The sequence below is a fragment of the Crotalus tigris genome, unplaced genomic scaffold (assembly GCF_016545835.1).
Source record: "Crotalus tigris isolate CLP2741 ecotype Arizona unplaced genomic scaffold, ASM1654583v1 scf7180000023719.973015, whole genome shotgun sequence".
In the NCBI taxonomy this organism is placed as follows: Eukaryota; Metazoa; Chordata; class Lepidosauria; order Squamata; family Viperidae; genus Crotalus; species Crotalus tigris.
Genome location: NW_024100138.1, coordinates 245,364 through 260,241, shown reverse-complemented (window position 1 = coordinate 260,241; position 14,878 = coordinate 245,364). Strand labels below are relative to the sequence as shown.

Below are 14,878 nucleotides of genomic sequence, written 5' to 3'. Positions count from 1 at the left end.
ATTTTTGTCTATGGAAGTTCTCAGTCATACAAGTCATGGTTTTTCCAAAGGTGCTTTTTCAAAAGGCAGCTGGACTTCCTTAGTTTTTCCTTGAAGACGTTTCACTTTTCATCTGAAGCTTCTTCACTTCTGACCAGAATTGAAAAAGCACCTTTGGTACCACATCATTTTTATTAGCAAAAATATAGAGATTGTCAAAATTTCCATACTGGAATATTGTTTTCAGCCCTGCTTCGGACTGAATGGTTTAAATGGTTCCCATTTAAGTACTAAACAAATCTGACTCTGCTTAGCTTTTGAAGATCAGCCCAGATTGGCTAGGTCAGTGGTGGTGAACCTATGGCATGCGTGCCAGAGGTGGTACTCAGAGCCCTCTCTCTGGGCATGCACACTGTCGTTCCAGCCCTGCCTCACACTGTGGTCCCGTCCTCCTCAGCAGCCCCCCTCCTCAGCAGCCCTCCAGAGGATAGTTGCCCCCAAGTGCGGCCATGTGGAGGAGTGCAGCCAAGGACATGGCAGCCAAGGACAGAACTCCGCCATCATGCCCCATCATGCGCAATTGATGCTGTGGGGCATGGGCGGAGGGCATGGCCTCCATGAGCAATCTGTGGCAGGCCGTTGAGGCAGTGAGTAGCCCTGTGGGTGGGTGGGGTGGGGTGTGTGGAGCAGGCGAGGCAGGGGCAGGGCTGGTTTTTAGGCCCTCGGTCTCTAAAAGGTCCACCATCACTGGGCTAGGTATTCTTATTGCTATACATAAGAAAGTTTGTTTGAAATTAGCAATCACATTAACTAGCCATTCAGTATTTCTACACTAAATAGACAATATTTTTCTCCAAACATCAGCAGTACAGTGCTTGGTCATATTTAAAGGACTGTAGAATTATGATGCCCAACTCTCCTTAATAATAGGCAATATATTTCAGAGTAATAGATATCTGATAGCTTTACATTTAGAGCAGTGGTTCTCAACCTGTGGGTCGGGACCCCATTTGGGGTCGAACAACCATTTCACGGGGGTCGCCAAACCACGCAGTCCGCCATTTTCCCCCCTTTTCCTTAGCTGTGCTACTCCCTTTTATTCTATTGGCTTTTGAAAGCCAATAGAATAGACTCTCTTGAATAGAGTCTAATTCTATTGGCTTGTAAAAGCCAATAGAAATTGTCCAGGCTGTCTCTGCCCTGCTGAGCCCGCCAAAAGTCCCATTCTGCAAACGGTGCTGCACCGGTTGAGTAGTCCTCGACTTATGACCGGTTGGGGGTCGCGGCATTAAAAAGGTTGAGAACCACTGATTTAGAGTGAAAATACATGGGAAAGCTAAGCAAATAGTTTTCTGAGAAAGTCCAGGGAGAACAGATACAGCTTTGCACTTAGGAATTCAACTTTCTTGTTTTAAATCATAAGACATTTCTCATTGCTTGAGGATTTCATCTTTTTAATTACTTTATTTAAGAATGTATAGACCTTTCTTCAAAACAAAAAGTTTTCCAGAGTGGCTTATAACATATTTTGAAAACCAGTATCTAACATTTTAAACAAATAAGTATAACATAAAACTCAGAAAAGCATACAAATGTGTAATATACAAACAATTAAACAGATACTTTAAATGATTACTAGGCAGCCAAGATGAGTTGAATTAAATGTTTCTATTCAAGCATAAATAGAGAGTTAATATTAAAAATCCTGAAATAATGAAAACTTTGCTTGGAGTTAAAAACACAGTAAAGTAGAAACCAGACGTTCCTTATTAGAAAGAAGAGAATTGCCAGTAAGAAGGCACATTTGTGGATAACCACCAGCCATAAGAGAACATGGCACCCAGAGTATAATTGACACAGGACTAGAGAAATAAATATTCTTTTTTTCTCTTTACATACTAGGTTAGTTTATCTGTTTTATTTCATTTTTGTTCAATTTATAATACATAAATTGATTTATTATTGTAAGTCAGACATGTCAAACACAAGGCCTGGGGGCCGGATGCGGCCCATGAAGTGGTTTCATGTGGCCCGCGAAGCCATCCTAGAAACAGTGAGGGAATGGCCCCCTCTGCCTTGGCCTGGCCCAGGCCAGCTGGGAGCCAATGTACAATTTTGTGGTGGCCATGTATGCTGAAACACATTCAGTCTTCACTCCATAAGTCCCCTTGGCTTGAGAGGAACAGTGAGGCCCCTCCAGTGGACCATTCCTTGGCACTTGCCCCGGTCCCACCCCCTTCTGCCAGAGACCCTCAGAACTATCCCACGCCTACCCAGGCCCCCACAGTCACCATTGATGCGAACGATGTAGAGCTGGCCACACCCTCCCAGTAGGCCACACCCACTCCATCCACACCCACCCAGTAGGCCGCACCCACCCTGGCCACACCCACCTGGCCCCCTGAGGGCAACTGCAATGCTGATGCAGCCCTCAATGAAATTGAGTTTGACACCCCTGTTGTTCCTATAGGAAAGCATGTTTGAAATCTATTCAGTACCTGCCCTATGAAAGATCTGGAAGGCTATGAAGACTTGGCTTTTCTCCTAGACATTAGAGCCAAAATGTTAATGGCAACCAATAAGTGTGTGTTCATATTATGGGTTAGGCAGTGCATAAATTATTTTGAATTGTTTGCTTGTAGGAGTTTTATCATATTGTTTTGTGTATTAGTTGTTGGCCATTTAGAGTTACCTGTTTAAGATGGACATCCGCATAAATATTATGAAATAAATAAATGGCATTTATTACATCCGGTTACAGTCATACAGGCTAAGCAACTAGCATCTACATGAGGCTCAGTAAGGAACTCAATTAAGCCAGTGGCATAATGAAGCTGTAAAGTTGTAACTTTTAGTTGCAGCCAATATTCTGTTGTATTTTTTAGTAGCAGAAATTAGATCTAGCTTGAATCAAAAGGTGTCTTTCTTAAATGGAAAGGCACTTTTAGAGTGATCTCTTGTTTTCTGTTCATTGCCTCAATCAGCTGTTACCTAATACTTTGACATATTTGCACACTCTTCAAAGTATCCTCTGATAGTTTCGAGTAACTGTTCCGGGCACCATTGCTTTCAGTTGCATTTGCTAAAACTTTACTAATTGTGTAGCTTTGTAAGATTTTGTTTAATTGATCATGTCCTTTCGTTTCTACTTGTAGAAAATTCGTAGGGTTCTTGCGTTTCAGTAAGCAGTTACCAATTTACTTTCAAGTTAATTTGTTCCCCTTTATTGATTTTGAGAATAAGGAAAACAGAAAAAGATTGTTGTATTTATACTACATTTCAGAATATTTGCCACAAGCATTACTTATTACATTAATTATGACAAATGATCATTATCGTGCAACATCTCCTATGTTATATTAATTGCACTACATTTAGTTTCCTTATGTTTATTTAGTAATTAATAATGTCCAATAAATCATTATCTATTAAACAATTAAAGAAACTATGCATCTGTGTTTTCCCTGGTGTACTGAAAATAATTGGCTTTTATACAGATGCTATTTTTTCACTATTAACTTTTCCATGATGTTTCAGGCAATAAGTATCTGTGTGTATTTGCATAAACAAAGCTTGTGTGTTTACATATAAGCAGGCCCAGACACCATCAAGCATCTCAAGCAGTCCCAGAAGGGCTAGATTCCCTATTCTATGGCAGTTTTATATATTTGTAAGTCAGATTTATTAAAATTAAAATGGGATGTAGTCACATGTGTTTTGATGCGTCTTTCTGCCATATGCAGAAATAACTGCTACACGAATTCTATTGATTCTTTTAAAGAGCAGAATCCATGATCTGTCCGACTAGGGTGAGACCCGCTAGCATCTGTCACTATCAGATGGGATAACTGCATAAAACTGCACACATACCCACCACATATTAAAAATGTGTTCAACAATTTCTGAAACCACAGTAGATTTGTAAGAAAACCATTTTTAGAAAGTTCAGTGTATTACAGCATTATGAATATGGTCAGCACTGTTCGAGTCTAGACCTACTAATGCACATTTCAGTCTTATAAACCTGACTTCCATTGAGAGAAAACGGAGGTATAAGTTCCACACCTTTGAAATGAAGCTGGTGCAATTTATATCAGATTTGCTTCTAGGTATGTTAAGACCATAGCTCTAAGAAGTTCCAGCTGGAAGGGATTGTGAATTTAGAATTCCAACTGTCCATTAGAATTAGCTTTGTTTCTATCGCCTCCAGTTTGCCTGTGCCCTGTGATCTATAACAAACTCAGTTTGTATATTCAGTCTTAATTCAGTTAGTCCTAGTATATTAGCCTTGTTGTTTACACCCAGATCTTCATTTTAATACTGGAGTATTTGTTCAAGACTATAGATCTTGCATTTTTAATCTTCCCTAGAACAGTGGTGAATAATGGCCCCTGGCAGGAGATAATGAAATTTTTCTTAATTTATATTTTAAAGTGAAAGCCTCAATTGAAAATGGCATCCGATGGCCTGGAGACATAGCTCTGGTGCATGTTTCAGGGGAGCTATAATAATAATTCTGTGCCAGTGGTGACAGGAAATGATAGGACAGTGAAGAAGTAATTTAAGGAAGAAAAGGGAATGTACCAAAGCTTTATTGTAGCATATCTAATGATCTGCAGAAGATTCCCAGTGGCTTTTGGAGCATGACAGGAGAAACTAATGTTATCTTGCCAAAACAGAAGTCTCCGCTTAATCACCAGAGCAAGACCATTGATTAAAACACCTCGCCCAGATAGATTGCTCCTGGAATCTCATCTCCATACTTTTCTCTTGATAAAGTATAATAATGAGCATATGATAATCAAAAGAAGGGTGAAAGCAACAGAATTGCACGTTGAAATAATGGCAAGAATGCAAACGAATTAGAATGGAAACAAAGAGCATTTTTAAACCCAAGCACAGATGGGACAGACTTCCAGAGTGATAAATGAAAAGTGGCAAATGCAGGAGCAGCGGAGATATGTAACCGCAGCCTCTTCGCCTCGTTTTTTATTTTATTTTCTTTGGTCTTAGAGATTTTTCTTCAGCTATTTTGTGAAGAATCAGACCTGTGTTTTTGAAATTGTTAATTAGATGGCAACCTTTGATTTCAAAAATTTCTCAGTGCCATGAAGCCCCAGTTTTTCTGAATGTTTCAAAAATTTAAAAATACCACATAACAGAAAAAAACGTACATACCTTAAATTATAACTAATCTATAAAATAGATGTGTTAGAAGTATCTTGGATGTTGTTTACACATAAGGAATGTTCCTACATTTTGAGAAACCTTCAGATTTTTTTAGAGTGTGGTGGAGATGCTAATTTTCCCAGAGAATGTGCTAATGTTTTTCAGGAACAGTTTTCATACACTGACTGTCTTTGGTGTTGCAGTGTTCACATTATAATTTCCTATTTCTTCCACCCCCAAGAATTCTCAGTCTATGCACCTCTCTCTATATATAGCACTAGCAATATATGAAATACTGGCCTGGGAATGCAACAATTTGATAAAATTTAGCTACAAGCCTTCCAAAGCCCATGTTCCATCTTATGATATTGTAGAAAGGTGATTGAAATCCTGCTATCTTATTTGGACAAATTATTTGTTTATATTTACCCAGACTTCTGTGCTGCTAAATTTCTATAGGCCATGGGCAGCTTACAAAAGGCCAGAACATAGGATTTAAAAACATTGGATATATCAAGCACCAATCAATGAGTGTTAACAATATTACCCGTAGGTGTAGACTAAACTTATATATTCCCAAGTGCATGGGTAAAAAGATAGAAGTGTGAGAAAGAGAAGGAGGACCAGTAAACCAGGGATAAGCTGTTCCATAGAAATATTATAAGTTACTCTATTATAGTCTGTTTTTCTGGAGGAAGAAAAAGCTCTTACCACTGATGGATATTATATACTTCTTTACCCTAATTGTTCAGTGATTTATATCTGCCTAGTGACTTTGGCAGTTATAGCAAATCATGTTACATTATGCAGGTTTGATAAACTATAACATAAAGCATAGTAAGACTTTTTTCTCTCTTCCCGTTAGACTCATTTTTTTTAAAAAAGGACATATTTAAAAACCACTGAATAGCATACCTATTTTGTCTGTTTCAGATAGGAAGGCAAACTATAAATATTTTGAGGGTAATAGTCATAGAATAAGACATATAAGTATTTAAATTCTAGATGGTTTTCAACTAATCCATTTTGCCCATAAAATAAGGGCAATTCCCACCCTTTTGGAGTCCCATTCCTATGGTCAAAGCCTACTCCAGAGGGTTGTAGGATCCAAAGGGGTGGAAAATTCTTTTAGGGCAGGGGTGTCAAACTCAATTTCATTGAGGGCCACATCAGCATTGCAGTTGCCCTCGGGGGGGGCGGGTAGGTGTGACCAGAGTGGGTGTGGCCTACTGGGTGGGCGTAGCCAGCTCTACATCATTCGCCTCAAGGGTGCCTGTGGGGGCCTGGGCAGGAGTGGGACAGATCTGAGGGCCTCTGGTGGAAGGGGGTGGGACCAGGTCAAGTGCCAAGGCATGGTCCACTGGAGGAGCCTCACTGTTCCTCTCAGGCCATGGGGGGGCTGGATGGTGGTGCGGGCTGCCGGGAGCCCTGGACAGCAGAGGTCAAATGCCCAGCCTGGCCCTTGAGCTCCTGCGGCACCAACCCCAGCCCCACTTCCCCAAGGGGGCGCCCAGCTGCACTTATCTCCTCCTCAAGGCTGCTGCTGCTTTGTTTACCCAGGTTGCTCATGATGGGTACAAGGGCAAAGTCAGAGAGAGGCCCATTCCCTTTCCATGGGAGGAGACCCGGCTTTGTATCCAAAGCTTCCTTAGCAATAGGATGGGAAACCCGCAGGATAGGCCAGAGGAGGGGGCAAGGGGATGGTGAAAGGGCAGCAGGGCAGGACAGGCAGGACTTCCCTCAGACCCTCCCTCTCCTTCTTTCCTTCCTTCCTAAGTACAAAGTGGTGGGAAAATATTTGAGATGAGGGACGGAGAAAAACAGGCAAGAAACGCAGCTGGGGAGGTGTCACCCTTTGTGAGGAATGAAGAAATGCACCATCGCCTGGAAGTGGCCAGCACATGACCCTCACCTACTTCACATATCTGGCTTGGTGGGCTCCGGGGGAGAGGATGCCATGAGCAGCGTGAGAGTCAACATTACCTGCACAATGCTGCCCAGCCCTCAGCCTACCGGTTTCGGCAGACAGCGGGGCACTTTCCTCATAGCGCAAAGAGGCTGAACTAGGCGGAGCAAATCCCAAAAGAAGTGCGATGCCGGCCAGCCCTCAGCCTGCCCGGTTTCGGCAGGCAGCTGGGTACTCTCCTCACAGCGCCAAGAGGTTGAGCCAGGTGGTACAAAGCTTGCCAGCTTTGCACCTTGCTGCCTGCTGAAACCGGGCAGGCTGGGGGCTAGCAGCATTGCACTTCTTATCAGATTCGCCCCACCCGGCTCAGCTCTTGGCACTGTGATAGGAGCGCCCCGCTGAAACCAGGCAGGCTGGGAGCTGGGCGGCCTCACGTTTCTTTTTGGATTTACGCCGCCTGGCTCAGCCTCTCGGCACTGTGAGGAGAGCACCCCGCTGCCTACCGAAACCCCTCTCCCAGAGCCCATTAAGCCGGATATGTGAAGTAGGCAAGGGCCATTAGCTGGCCACTTCCAGGCGATGGTGCATTTTTTTCATTCCTCACAAAGGGTGACACCTCCCCAGCATTCACCCAGGGGGTGGGGCCGACATGGCAGGGGCTGGTTCCTCGCTGTTTCCAGACAGCCTTGTGGAGCTAAGACTGTACATTGGCTCCCAGCCGGCCTGTGCCAGGGCCAAGGCAGCAGGGGCCGTTCCCTCACTGTTTCCAGGATGGCTTTGCGGGCCACATGAAACCACTTTGCGGGCCGCATCGGCCCCCCGGGCCTTGTGTTTGACATGTCTGTTTTAGGGGAACTAAAAGAAGAGGAGATTTTCATCTAAGTGAAACTAAGGAACAAAATCAGACTATTATATAAAACAATGCTTAAAGAGACTTGCAGATACTACCCTTATCAGAGCTTTAAGCCAAAGATTTTTATTGTTATACTATCTTTCCATTGGGACTGCTCATGAAACCAAGCAGTTATCCATGTGAATACATAGAGGTAGTTCTCAACTTATGACTACAGTTAGGAATAGAGTTTCTGTTGTTAAGCAAAGCAGTCGTTAAGTGAGTCACTGCAGTTGAGTAAATCACATGGTCATTAAGCAAATCCAGCTTCCCTCATTGCAAATGGTGATCATGTGACTTTGTGATGCTGCAATTATTGGAAATGCATGTCAGTTGCCAAGCATGTGTGATTATGGGGATGCTGTAATGGCTTTAACTGTTACCAGTTGTAAGTCACCTTTTTTTCGTTGAACAAATGGTTGTAAATCGAGGTTGTAAACCAAGAATGCTTCCTAAGTGGCCATACCAAGAGTATCAGAGGTCACTGCTACCACAGCATTTTAAGGAGAGTCATTTTACTTGGGCCAAATTGTTTTATGAAAATCCCCTTTGAATGCTTTCCACAGCCTAGTCTTTTTCATCCAGATCATTTAAGTATGATAAAAGAAATTTAGCACCTGGTTTCAGCTAGAATAGTCATGCCATTTCAGTCTACAGTACTTGGAATATAAAGTTAATTTACATCTCTAACTACTGTTACGAAAATATCTCCTGAGCTTATTAAGAAGATGTACTGTATATATATATATGTGTGTGTGTGTATTTTTTTTGTTGTTAAGACATTCTATAAAAAGTAACAGTTAACCATAGGGTACCTACTATCTAGTTAAGGTGGGCACATTTGTAAGGAAATTATGTGGCTGTCAGCTTATTGTAGGAAACTGCTGAATATACATTGTCTGGTTTACAGTAATAGACTCAACCAACAGGGATTATCATTGTTGTAGGAATGAGACAATCAGCCTAACATCTATAACAGGTTTCATGGGGTGTTTTTATCCATGCCGCAAAAAAATTCTTTTTTTCCCCTTCTGAATGTTAAAACTAGGTTCTTTTCAGAAGCTAATTACTAAAAACAAGGGGAGATGTCTGATGTATCATTTAGTAACAACACTGAAGTTATTCTGAAATACTGCAGTTAAGCTCACTTTAATATTCATTTAGCAAACATGAATTTAAAACATGGCTTGATCTTACACCTGTTTTTTGGAAGACAGATGTCAGAAACCCTCCAACTCTCTAGCATAAGATAGATGTCTTCTACTTATGCAAGGATATTCAATAGTATGGGAAGTGCTAGTAATGCAGTAGTTTGATATATGGCTGGAGTCAAAGGCTAGACTATTATTTTAAGATCTGGCTGCCTTTCCTTCAGTTTACTGACAAACAGAACTTACCCAGGAGAGCAGCCAAACTTCCTTTGTTTTAGTTACCAAACTGTTCCTGACCTTTTGTGTGGCTCCTTCCTTTGACTTCACAATGAAACACTGAAGGTTGTTTTGCTGAACTTAGTTTTATTCTAAGTTTTGACAAGTATCACTTCATTTTTATTCAAAATTAAAGTTCAGTTTGAAACACCAAGGCTTTTATATTGTATCTGTCTACAGGCTGCCAGACTTCTCTAAACCAGCAGCTTCCGAGTAGCATGGTCATTTTGTGATAAATGGATCAAGGCTTGATTTCTTGTAAAGGTTTCTTTGCGCTAAGAGGGGAATGTTGAGGGAGGATATGACTGGAATAAAATGCCAGTTTAGAGAAATGTCTTATAGATCAGGGGTCCCCAACCCTCAGTCCATGAACCGGTACTGGCCCACTGCATGCCAGCAACCGGTCCACACAAACAAGCAAAGCCCCATCCGTGGAATGCAGGCAGCACACAAAACCATGCCCCCTCCGGTCCATGGAAAAACCTCTCTCCACGTAACCAGTCCCTGGTGCCCAAAAGGTTAGGAACCTCTGTTATAGATGGACATCTTCAGTAAAGTTGTTCCAGTATGAAATTTAATGTTCATGCTTGCTTTCTTTTATGATTTTTAATACTGCACACTTTTAAAAAATATCCTGATTTTCTAAAAATTTTAATCTACATTTTATTTTACAGTTTTGTGTAGACCTGATTAAATTATTTGTTAGTTTATATTACCATATATTTTATGTTGAGCGTAACCACTTGGAAATTTGCCAGTAATATTATTGGTGGCACAGGGCCTTGTCACACCTCCACAATCCCATCAAGGGTACTGTATTATTTCCGTCTTTAAAACTTTGCCCCTTCAGATGCAGAGCACAGCTATTGGAAAATGTCCAGCTCTAAACAATAAGTATAACTATTTAAATTGTGCTGCTTTTCAAGAAAAAACATTGCTAATTTGTAATGTCTGAAAATTCATCAATTGTTAGAAAAATTGAGTTCAAAATGTAGAGTAATACTTTCACCACCAAAAAAGTAAACAAACAAAAAACTTAGACTTTTGAAAAAGGACAGGAATTATCTGTTGTTACCTGAACTCTTAGTTGTGATTGCTGTGAATCGACATTTCATTATACGCTGAACATTGAACATTCATTGAATTAATTAAGTATTCACATTTCTTCTACTTTCTGGGGAAACATGCACGTTATAATCCATTGCATCTGACAAGTATTGAACTATAGATGGTTATAGAAATTGCCACCAGAAGATAAAAATAATGAGTTATTCTAAAATTGCTCTGTTGACATTTTCTCTCCTTTGACAGGTGCAACAACAGAACCCAATGTATAGTAGTTACTGGGTCTGATGTGTTTCCTGATCCTTGTCCTGGAACATATAAATACCTCGAAGTCCAATATGAATGTGTTCCTTACAGTAAGTATGCTTTTTCTTCTTCTTCTTCCTCCCTTACTCTAGCGTTCACAATTGATGCTGGAGCCATACTGATGGAGAAACGAAGCACATGTTTATGGCCTGAGAACCATTTTGCATGCTGAACACTTGCAGGCTAGGATCTCCAATTAGCTTCACAAAGTATGGAAAGGAGCCATGGTGTGATGCTGGCCAAGTGTCTGTCTGTGTTCTTAAGTGTTTGGCTTTTAAGGCTACTAGAGTTGCTTTTTTTTTTCTCTCTCAGAAAAGAAACTTGAATTAGCTATTCAAAAGAGTCAATAGGAATTTGTACTTATGCCCAGTACCAGTTCTTGACAAATTGGCTTGGCTTGCAGTTCTGTAAAGAAACTACTGACTTTACTATTAGTTTTGAAAAGACTACCTGCTGTGATAATTTTGGCTCATGCATTGGAGCGTGCCATGGAAGTATCTGGGAATAATATCCCGGGTATTACTAGATTTAGCACAATTTATTTTACCCCCCAGCTTAAATATCATGATCCTTGGTCAAAAATACATCTATAATAATCCATATTCATCATTTTACCTCAGCAGAATTCCATATTTTAAAACTACATGTCTACTCCTTTATGTAAGGCTAAGTGATAGAGCTGTGTGCCAAGGATCAGGTATCCCTGGTCAAATTCTGTGTTTCACTGAATCCATAAGTGAACAGAAGCTCACACAATCACTACATTGTATAAAATCAAGTAATGTATCTTTTTCAAATTTTGGACATTTTATCCGTCTGAAGACAACCTAAACCATGCCTGCAAATCAGTCATGAGCTACTTACAAGAAAGAAAGATAAATATTTTGGATTGGCCTTCATACTCCCCAGATAAAATATTACTGAAAATCAGCAGTGAAATCCCAAACATATTGTGCATACAAAGAGATCTAAGAATATTTCTGAACTGTAAGTCTTCTGAAATAAAGAGTAACAACAACAACAAGAACAAAAACCACAAATAGGAGTCTGAGGTGGCTAGAGTTACATTTAGCAACTGTTAAATTTCTTTTACAAAAGGAGGCACAGGTGGTCCTCACTTAGTAACCACAATTGGGTATGGCAGCTCTGTTGTTAAGCCAAAAATCACGTGGCTGTTACAGTTTTATGACCTCACTTCCCATTTGGTCATTAAGTAAATCATGGTCATTAAGTGAAGTATCGTGTGACTGCAACTTATGATTTTATGTCTGCCTTCTCTATTTACGCTGCTTGTTGCAAGCCAGCTGCAGATTACACAAATGGTGATTAGGTGACTGTGGGACTTGGCCACAGTCACAAATGTGCACTATTTATAAAGAACCTAAATGGCAATCATGTCACTGCAGGATGCTGCAATGATCATAAATGAAAGAACTGGTTGCACAGCTATTTCTTTTACAATGTTGTAACTTTGAAACAGTCATTAAAAAGGCAGTCAATAAATTCAACTTAAGACCACTATCAGGACCAGGCTTTCTGTTGCTAAATCACGCAACCATTAACAGAGTCTGATTTTATGACCTTTTTGCTGCAGGTCGTTAAGTGAATTATATGGTGATTAATTAATCATGCAATCTTCAAGTAAATCTGACTCTTAAACACCCCCCCATTGACGTTGCTTGTCTGAAGCCCCCTGGAAAAGTCACAAATGGTGATCAGATAACCCCAAAACACTCCGCCTATTATAAATATTCTTGTCAAAGACTCAAATTTTGATCATGTGACCATTGATGTAAGGACTGGTTATAAATCCCTTTTTTTTAGTACCTTCCTAACTTTGAACACCTGTTAAACAAATGGCCATAAGTCAAGGACTACCTGTATTACAAAGTGCCAACTGAAAAGATATCCAAAACTTTTGTATCTGCCATTTTAACTATTTTCTTATTTTGAATCTGTAAATAACTACACACTGAAAGTATGCGTTCAAATTTGGAGGGAAATGTTGAGGCTACAAAACTTGCATTTAGTAAGGGATTTATTGAAATGTACAATTTAGGACTTCTTCCCCTCCCTCCCTCCCCCCCTCCCTCCCCCCCTCTCTCTGTATATATATATATATAGAGAGAGTCCTTTCACAGAGGTTTCTTCAATCCAGACCAACAGCTGGTCACAAATCTTACATTGCTTGATTCATTTTTTTTCACTTGATTCACAAAAAGTTTCATTCACTTTTTTTTTAAATTTCATTGTTAAAAATAAATTCAAACTTATTGTCATCTTTTCTGTTAGAAAAAAATATGTTGCCTATAACTGTAAAATTTAGTGGTGTATTAATTGTGCATCCATTTATTCCTCATGTCCCATTTAATTATTTTATTACTCACAACCTTAACCTTTTTTATAGTGAAAGGGAGGTACATATTCCATAAGTTGAGACAGTTTTGGATTGGTGCTATTCTTGTGTTAAAAACAATGAACCAGGTTAACAATCAAGACTTCATCCACACTTTATATTTATACTAATGTTCCTATTTACACCATTAAAAAAACACTGTATTGTAATTTGTACTGGCAATACTTTTATTTAATTCTTCTATAAATTTTACTAAGAAGCAATTAAAGGCCAAACACAGTTCATATTTTTTTCCCATTCTTGCTGTGTATTTCTACCATCATGTCATTGCAGAAAAGATGCTTGCTGTGGTTTTCTTTTTCTCTACCATCATTAGATTTGAGATGCACTGCACATGCTGAACTTTAATCTGTTTTCCAGTGACTTATCATTAGTGGCTCATTGTATCATTTTTCTTGTAGCATGTTGGGAGTAATGCATTTTTGCCTACTAAGAAAAAGATAATTCTGATCATAACATCTGCTTACCTTGAAATTACCATTTTAAATTGCCAGAAAGAGACTATGACATCATTCAAATATCAAGGTTCTTATATTTCTTGGGATCATTTCCAGTAGCAGGAGGAAGTGTTTAAATATACATAAATATTATTTTCAGATCATTTGCTGGGCTCTTTTAGGACACAAATGTGGATGCATTCCTGCCAGTCAATTTTTTTTGTTTGTTTATTAAAAATGATTTCTTTTGCAGTTAACTGAAGAAACCTCTGAATGACATTGCAAAATACTGGTGGTCATTTATTACATATTTTTATAAGTTTTTCTATTCTATTTTTATAAGTTTTTCTATGCAGGACTAATACGGATAGAATTTTTTTCTAATTGAAGGACCAAATTTAGAATTTAATTTTGAATAAATCTATTTGGAATTGACATTGGGTGAATATTTACATTTTTTAATTACATGTTATTTTTAAAAAATCTCAGGCAAACATGATGGTGCTTCTTTTAATTTGTACTGCATTTAAAGTGTAATTTTTTTGTAGCATATGGCGAAATAAAATTAATTCTGTAGCCCAATAACTGATTCAGAGCTGCAGCCTTTCTCTTGACGGATCAAGCACCAGCTTATTTCAACTTGCAGATTTAAAAAAAAAAATATGAGGCCAATGGAACAATGTTAATGTTAATAACTCTTCAGTGCAGCCAGAGTATACATAGTGCTGCTTATGTTAAGTACCTAGTTTTGGTATTATTGCCCTTACTCTGCAGCCAGTGGGATCTTCCTACTGAATGTATGGAAATCTCTCATTCAAAACCACCTCTCTGTACCATAGTAGTTGTAGTTATATTGCCTTGCCCACTATTTATAGTCGGTGGAGAAAATTATTCAAGCAATATAATTTAAGGTACAAGTAGTATGGTGTTCATTTTCTGTACTATCACTGTGAGATCACAAAAGGCATTTTATTCATACATGTACATATTATATGTGCAGTAATGCCAAAAATAAGGTACACATCTGTTCTCTGACATTATCCATATTTCTGTTAACATATTCAAAATCTCCCTAGGAGCTTCATTTGCTTTTTTCGAATCTCTGCTCTTTTCCCCAGCAATCTACTTTCAAATTTTAGTTTTCTTCTTTCTGCAATGCCCAAATTCTTCCTTTTTCTGCTTTTCACATTCTGTTTGCAATGGGATTGTAAGCCTTTTTTATGTACATTTTGAAGATGTTGAAGGCTTTGCATTGATCATTCACAGCAACCACCAGTATCT

General features: G+C 39.3%; 1 protein-coding gene across 22 annotated transcripts in view; it reads left to right on the top strand.

Annotated features, from left to right (window-relative positions):
• ADGRL2 (adhesion G protein-coupled receptor L2) overlaps nucleotides 1-14,878 on the top strand; it is a 690,605-nt gene that overhangs the window by 605,840 nt on the left and 69,887 nt on the right. For all 22 annotated transcript variants that reach the window (XR_005553918.1, XM_039321043.1, XM_039321064.1 and 19 more), the window contains one exon: nucleotides 10,685-10,794. Coding sequence is in view for 21 of the 22 variants with exons in the window: in XM_039321043.1 (XP_039176977.1) it covers nucleotides 10,685-10,794 (110 nt within the window). In the remaining variant the exon portion in view is untranslated. The remainder of the gene's footprint in view (nucleotides 1-10,684; nucleotides 10,795-14,878) is intronic.